Below are 7,558 nucleotides of genomic sequence, written 5' to 3'. Positions count from 1 at the left end.
TATTTCAGTCTCAGTCGTACAGTGCAACCGTCTGCTGCTGCTTCTGTTTGTTTTCTCCGAGACACGGAATCAAGCACTCAGACTACTGGCAGATCCCAGTGATCAGACCAGCAAATAAATCCTGGTTCCTGACAACTGCTAAACAAGGACATACCATGAAACAAACCAGAGGGTCACCACAGCCACCACCACCGTTCCAACTACAGCTATAGGGATCTTCAAATGGACCAGTAACATCATAATGGACACGTAATCTAGACCATGACACTGGACTACATTCTGGACTTCTCCAACCCTACAACTGTAGGACTTATTATTTTTTCGCTCTTTCTTTCCTATTGTAGAAATCATCTAAAAAAAACCACACCATTTGCAGGTTCACTCTACCCTGGAAGGGGGTCCCTCTCTGTATCACTCCTTCCCAAGGTTTCTTCCTTTCTTTTTTTCTCTCTCCTAGAGTTTTTTTTTGTGGAGTTTTTCCTTGTGTGCAGAAGTGTTGGGGGTGTCAACTGTAGGGCCTGTCAAAGCCCATTGAGACATACTGTATGTGATTTTGGGCTATATAAGAAATAAATGTTGTTGTTGTTTAGAATGTCACCCTTCTGAACCAACGTGTGACATTTGTTCCACGGCCATGGGATGTGACTTCAAGCATGATCTTCACTGCATCAGCTAAGGTTACATTTAATTCATTATTTCTATATTGTTCTGCCATTCACATCTCTCCTTATCCTGCCCCTCTGCCTAATTCCTAGTAGCTTCCTAGATATTCAGCTGTACCCATTCAGTTGATCCACTCCTTCTGATTGTCCATGTCCCTGTTCCTCGCCCCAGGTTTGTCAACCCTGTCACTTCTGAGCTGTACTGGTGGCTTTTATCCTTTCCATTTTTACTTGATTGTGTCCACCGCTTATGTCTGGTCATGTACAATCAAACTACCAGGGCACTGCCTCCCAAATATCACCTTTTCCTTCACTAGTCCTGAAGGGATACAATCTCCTCTGGCTGCTGTTCCTAAATCTTCCCTTGGGATCAATATAGTAAACGATCCTGTGATCATTACTGATTCGTACTCTTCCTCTGGCTCACAGTCACCAACAATAACGATCCGTTGGCCACTGTCTGAACTTCCTGTGGATGAAGTGCAGTGCTCTCCACAAGGAGATCTTCAGTGGGAAGCGTTGTTATGGTAACCCGGATGCACTGAAATGACACGATCGCCCTCAAAACAGAAAACGAGGCTGGGCTTCAGTTCGAGGCGGGCTTTGCGTTTGCACGTTCATTGCCACAGCCACTGACTTCAGAGGACATTTGTGTGTATTATGAGACAACACTGTATTACAGGACGTGAGGGTGGCATTGAGGGTATATCTCTATTTATACTCCTTGCTGTCAGGCAGGTTTTTAGGTTTTTAGACTTACACACAGTATCTTGGGTTTGAACTCATTAACACTATAAACTCTCCCAGCGGCTGACATAAAGCACAGCTGTCGTCTTCCTGGCCCAACCTGCCACACACCTTTGATCAGGCTAATCAAATCGGCCACAATTAGGCTGCCATTGTAGCTGCGTATAGCACAGGCCACCAGAGAGCCAGGTGCTTTCATGGAAAATGGAGCCCTCAGATAAAACGTGAGATGACAGCCGGGCTGATAAGGTGCAGGAGCCAACCAGAGCGTCACCAACTGCTTTTTTTTTTTTTAGAAGCTTTGTGGTCTTGGGAACAAAGGTTCCCTTGATGTCATTTGCGATCTTACAGTAAATTGAGGCCTGGGACCAGAATCTGCAGACAGATGATCTGCAGTACGGTCCCTTGTTCCTTTTGGTACGCGGTGAGGGGACTGACAGAACTGGTGAAAAAAGGCTCCTCCCACACTGGAGGGGACGGTCTCCCAAGTTCCTTTCGGTGGATCTCACAGGATGTGTCGGGTCATCCCAGACACTCTCGAGGCTGGAGCTCAAGGGGCCGCCTCTCCTCATCCCCTTACACCAGCACGCCGGTTCCCACAAATGCTGGCGGGATGCTGCCGCTACTGAGGGGAGCGCTGCCGCTTGCGGCCGTGGGCCAGGCCAAGAGGGTCCTGCAGGAGCGCAGGTCCAGCATCTACAGCAAGCCGCCCAAGAACAAGATCGGAGCCGGGGTGAGTGGGGGCACCTGGAAGCTGGATATGATGTCAGAATTCTACATTCAAATTGTGTGTGTGTGAATGTTATATAATGAAAAGCATCAGTGGTGTGTATATTCTTTAAATTCTGTAAATGATCTAGACAAAAGGTTCCTCTTTTAAACAAACTCAAATGAATCATATGGATTCGACATTCATGTTTCCAACAAAAAGCATCACAGTTAAAAGAAAATTATTTATCACGTAATGATAATGTGTTTAATTTAGATTCAAAGCCAAATCACTTCATAAAATAATTTGATTAATAAAAAAAAATCAAGCTGAATGAACTAAATAATGCAAAGGATGCAGCCTAAATCAGATCATGTGGTTCGAAAGCATCGCGATGAACCTGTCATGGAAGGGGAAAGAAAGACGATGGCCTCTTCTTTTCTTCACAGCAAAGTTTCTTCATCATGTCTGTGTTCGCTGTGGCCATGCTGGTGCCAGCAGGTTGGATCATGCATCATCTGCCCGAGTACCGCAAACGCCCCCGTCCTCCACCCTCGTGAGAGCCCGCTAACCCTGGCTGCTTCTGAAGCCTTGTACGCCTTCTCGCATGTTACCGTCCGGTCCACCGTAACCATCCCAAACCGGGTGTTAAATGTCCCTAAAGTCACACACAGTATTTCCAGTTCTGTTGTCATTAAACCTGAGTTGTGAGTACAAGCCGTGTCTGTGTTTGTTTTTAACATCAATGTCCCTTTTTTTTTTAATTGAGGAATTTTGATCTAAAACATTTTTCAAAATGACACCCAACTCCCCTTTTAATGCTTTATGGGTGGCCTGAGCCACGTAAGGGGAAGCTGTTCCTGATGGAAATGATAAGACACACAATAACAAACACCAGCGCTGTTTAAATACCCCGTCCAGCAAAGGAAACCCCGCCAGGCCATCAGCAAGGACATCGTCCAGGTCATCGTCCCTCTCATGCTGCAACTCGCGTAATATACAGTCCTCCTTGTGAGAAAGTTGTGCAAGTGAGAGGAGGGGGAAGACGATGCTGAGATGAAACTGGGACAAGACACAGTTTAGCTGAAAACAATTTGCAGTTAAATATTGGTAAAAAAAATAGGATTTCACTATCACGTTCACTGCAATGGCAACAATTACTGCAAATTCCACTGCAGCAAAATTCACCATTTCAGTTGAAACAATAAAAAAAAGTGGTTATTTTATACAATAACTTCTAGTGCTCAAAAGTTATGCAATCAAAAATAACAAAACACATTTTCCAGATCAAACAGAAGTGATTATTAATCTTATCCTCATATCTGTTCATTGAAAACGGACGGTTTGCTGTGTCCCTTTGGCAGGACACTGCTGATCTCACATAGATTATGAAGTAAATAGACTGCAAAAACATAACTTCCTGATATTCCCACGACTCCGGACAGAACGTTCCAGTCCTGCTCATTTAGCAGCTTGACTCCGGACTAATGACTAGCATTTTTTTTTTTTTTTAGCTCTGTTGCTATTTTCTGCTGTGCGTAATACTGAGCCTATATTAAAAATATTGTATAAATTAAAAAATATATGAATGACAAATATGTTGGAATGTCTAGTCCTATCAGCCAGTTTTAACGCCGCCGTTAAGGCCAGCACGAGCGAGGACCGTTACTGGAAGCATGTCCGGTCCCCGGAGGAAGTGTGACGGGCAGGCCGGGCCGAGCGCACAAATCCAGCTTTCCCACGTGCCTGTTTATTTAGGCAGCCTGGCTGTTGCTGTTTGTTTTTGGGGAATTGGATGATTTTCCGCCATCCTTCCTCTGGTGAACCCGGAACGTCCCAGAATTCCGGCTGTTCTGTTGTGCCGTGTTCAGTAGCGCGGGCCTTTTACAGACGAACAGTTTGGTCTTTTGATGTTTAATGCATGACGACTTCTTCAGAAAGCATCACTTTAATTACAGGCAATGAACAGAATAATGGCCGGAATTTACTTTCCTTTTCTTAAATGAGCAGAAAATTACAGTCTTTTCATTTTTTGCTCTATTTCTAAGTCAGACATTTATCAGTTTTTAATAAACTTCAGAGTCTAAAGTGGGGTAACAAATGACCATAAAACAGGGCACTCTATCATTTAAGATTTTTAATGCTAGCCAGAGGGACGACATGTGAGCAGCAAATAAAGAACAAAGATGATCCCACAAAGCAAAACACAAGCAGAACTGAACCACCACGGCAAGCGCTGAAAAGTGGGGAGGGTTCTGTCGCTGTCCTTTGTCCGTGCCAGGTTATCACCAGAGAGTGGCCGCGTCTCGTGCTTCTCAGTCCAGTCCTGTCCAGTAGCCGCGAGGGCTGGGTGCAGGGTGCAGGAGTCCAGCGTGTCTACACATGCTCCTGTGTGACACTCACCAAAGGTTAGGTTCAGGCACGTGCCATTTACATTTACATTTACATTTACATTTAGAGCATTTATCAGATGCCCTTATCCAGAGCGACTTACAATCAGTAGTTACAGGGACCGTCCCCCCCTGGAGACACTCAGGGTTAAGTGTCTTGCTCAGCGACACAATGGTAGTAAGTGGGGTTTGAACCTGGGTTTTCTGGTTCAAAGGCGAGTGTGTTACCCATTAGGCTACTACCACCCTACATGGCAGCTTGTTTGCAAGGGGGGAGGACACACAGGGGCAGTGGTGGCCTAGCAGTTAAGGAAGCGGCCCCGTAATCAGAAGGTTGCAGGTTTGAATCCCGGTCCCCCAAGGTGCCACTGAGCAAAGCACCGTCCCCACACACTGCTCCCCGGGTGCCTGTCGTGGCTGCCCACTGCTCACCAAGAGTGATGGTTTAAAGCAGAGGACACATTTTGTTGTGTCACCATGTGCTGTGCTGCAGTGTTTCACAATGACAATCACTTCAATTTCACACAGGACACATGGAGGGCCTCAGGATTTGCGTTGGATGTCCCATCTGTAGACTCCGGTTCGCCCGGAGCGAGGGGATCGTCACACTGGGGGGATCGCTATACGTGCCAATGGGACCTAGGGAGGTGACTAAATACGGAACCCGGCACCCGGAAGAGCGAAAGAGGTAACAGCAAGTGTACACTACAGGACTGGGACGTACCCAGGAACCCGCACTACGATCGACACGAAACACAGATCCGAATAGTCCGGGGAGGGGGGGCGGAGCCAGGACAGACGTGACAATGCTCATCTTCTGCTTTTCAGATGAATTAAGTATACTACATAATAATCCATAATAAATGAAGACCTTCTATTATGTCTGAAAACAGTGGTTTGTATTTAACCAATATTTTTAATGCGCCATTGTCCATTGTTATTTTCACGAGAAGGAATTTGTAGACAGCGGTTATTCATCAACCTCTGACAAGACAGATTAATATTGTCCAAAAGAGGACATATGACACAAAGGCACAACATTGTCCACACCAGGATTTTTTTTGTTTGTTTTGATGTGTGTGTTTGTGTGTGTCCGAGTTCACTAGTGTGTGCATGGGGAAGAATGTCACATGTTGTTATGACAGCGGCGGTGTCATGTTTTGTGACTTGCTTGTGTTTCCAGAATCTCCCAGCAGAGGAAGCTCCTGCTCTGGGAACCACAGGATGTTTACAACATTGAATTTTTTTTACTTTTGATAACTGAAATAAAGTAATTGAATGATTCAATTACAAGACAAATGTCTTTTAGCCTAAAGCTATCTTTAAGGACATAATGAGTAAACATGACACATATAATCACAGTTGATCAAGTAATTTTTTGTCATATTTTTTGCACGTTTTAGTAAAAAAAAAACCTTATAAATGAAATAAAATATGAATTATCGCCACAGCAAAATGATGGGTTGAATGTGAGGCTGTATGAGAGAGAGTGAAACAGTTTTTGGTGCTGTGTTTGGAATGGAGGGTGGTGTTTGGGGAGGCATGGTGTATTGTCTTCGGTTCATTTCAATGGATCCATATGGCCCAGAAGGCCGTTTTCTGCTATGCTTCATCTGAAACATATGAGGTCCCAGCTGAGACTGGTATAGTCATTTTTTGTGCCTGAGTGAATTTGGCCACACGCACACGTACAGACAAAAACATACACACACACACACACACACACACACACACACACCACACACACACACAGGCCTGGCTGTTTTGTTGCTTTGAAAACATCTAAGAAGCTCTTCTGCCTTTCACTGATTCCAGATCAGCAGCTTCCAGCACCAACACGGAGGGGTCCTGCTCTCTGTCCCTGTGCTGGAAAACCCCAAGCCAACCTATTTACAGACTGTCAGATCGGCTTTGTTACCATGCGAGTCGAGCTTCCCTGGCAGGGCGAAGCATCAGTGTTCGAAATGGCCCCAACCGTCTAATTGCATCATCCTCAAATAGCACATCTGATGGAGAGGTTGGGGGGCTGTGCTGAGCTCGTACTCGTTTTAACTCATCAGATGCTGTTTCCACTTTTTTACTCTCAGTGATCCATCAGGCTCTGCTTGTACAAAATACCCAGAGAACTGAGCAGAACTTCTTCAGCTGGTATGCGTGAAATTGCAGCAAGAAAAATATCCTGATGACGCTTTGACCTTTCCGTCATTGAACTAGATCTAAACAGACCAGCATGGCTGCTCATCCTTGTACTGAAAAGGTCCCCTTCAGCTTGGTATCCATCAGGACTCCATTCATTAAAACAACATCAACATTTGATTAATCCTGGGTGAGTAAATATGAAGGTCAATTATGGATGATTTCTGTCTTTGAATGTAAGTGATGCAGAAACCCTTTATTGCCTGAGGGTTAAAAAAAAAGGGTTCTGCAACAGTAAAAGCAACACGGCCTAACCTCAGACACACACACACACACACACACACACACACACACACACACACACACACCTGTTTGATTGACACTCTACTTTGCAGCTGCCTGATGAATTGACCCTTGGTGACGTGCAATAACAAGCCGCTTTTGACAGACAGGCGCCCTCTGGCTGTGCTGATGAATGGATGAATGCATGGGAGGGTGGCATATCACCAAGCCATTCATCACAGTCACGTTTCTCCTCCGGAGGTGACAATGCATGGCAGACGACTAGGAGAGGAATCGCTGTCTTTACACCCCAACTCGCCAGCTTACTGAAATTCATTCAGTCACTAGATGAAGGGGAGATTATGGCTATTAACGCCCCAGACTGCAACTTTCTCTTACATGTATTGCGCAATACTGAATCCATATCTCCACAATTCTGAATAAATCTTTATGGATGTCATCTTCAAAACTTCATCTGTCGTCTGACTGAGGTAATGCACAGGTCATAATTATACAACATGATACACATTTATCATGATAATGATAAAACGAAAAAGCCATGATGTCCAAAACGTTACTCTCCATTGAGTCTGGACTTCATACCCAACTGAAGACAGACATCTTCTGCTTGT

The 7,558-nt window shown here is 45.0% G+C and overlaps 1 protein-coding gene across 1 annotated transcript; it reads left to right on the top strand.

Moving 5' to 3' along the window:
- Positions 1–1,919: 1,919 nt before the first annotated feature.
- Positions 1,920–2,782, top strand: si:dkey-85n7.8 (COX8 domain-containing protein). Its single transcript, XM_028953514.1, has 2 exons — positions 1,920–2,142; positions 2,568–2,782. The coding sequence occupies exons 1-2, from the start codon at positions 2,023–2,025 to the stop codon at positions 2,676–2,678; spliced, it is 231 nt and encodes a 76-aa protein (XP_028809347.1). The 5' UTR covers positions 1,920–2,022; the 3' UTR covers positions 2,679–2,782.
- The last annotated feature ends 4,776 nt before the right edge of the window (positions 2,783–7,558 follow it).

This window comes from Denticeps clupeoides, chromosome 14 (assembly GCF_900700375.1).
Source record: "Denticeps clupeoides chromosome 14, fDenClu1.1, whole genome shotgun sequence".
Classification (NCBI taxonomy): domain Eukaryota; kingdom Metazoa; phylum Chordata; class Actinopteri; order Clupeiformes; family Denticipitidae; genus Denticeps; species Denticeps clupeoides.
Note: the sequence above shows the minus strand (reverse complement) of the source record. Positions and strands in the feature narration are given on the sequence as shown.

Coding starts and splice junctions, on each gene's coding strand:
- si:dkey-85n7.8 (XM_028953514.1), top strand. CDS start 2,023: ATGCTGCCGCTACTGAGGGGAGCGCTGCCGCTTGCGGCCGTGGGCCAG. Junction 2,143..2,567: donor AGAACAAGATCGGAGCCGGG/GTGAGTGGGGGC, acceptor TTTTCTTCACAG/CAAAGTTTCTTCATCATGTC.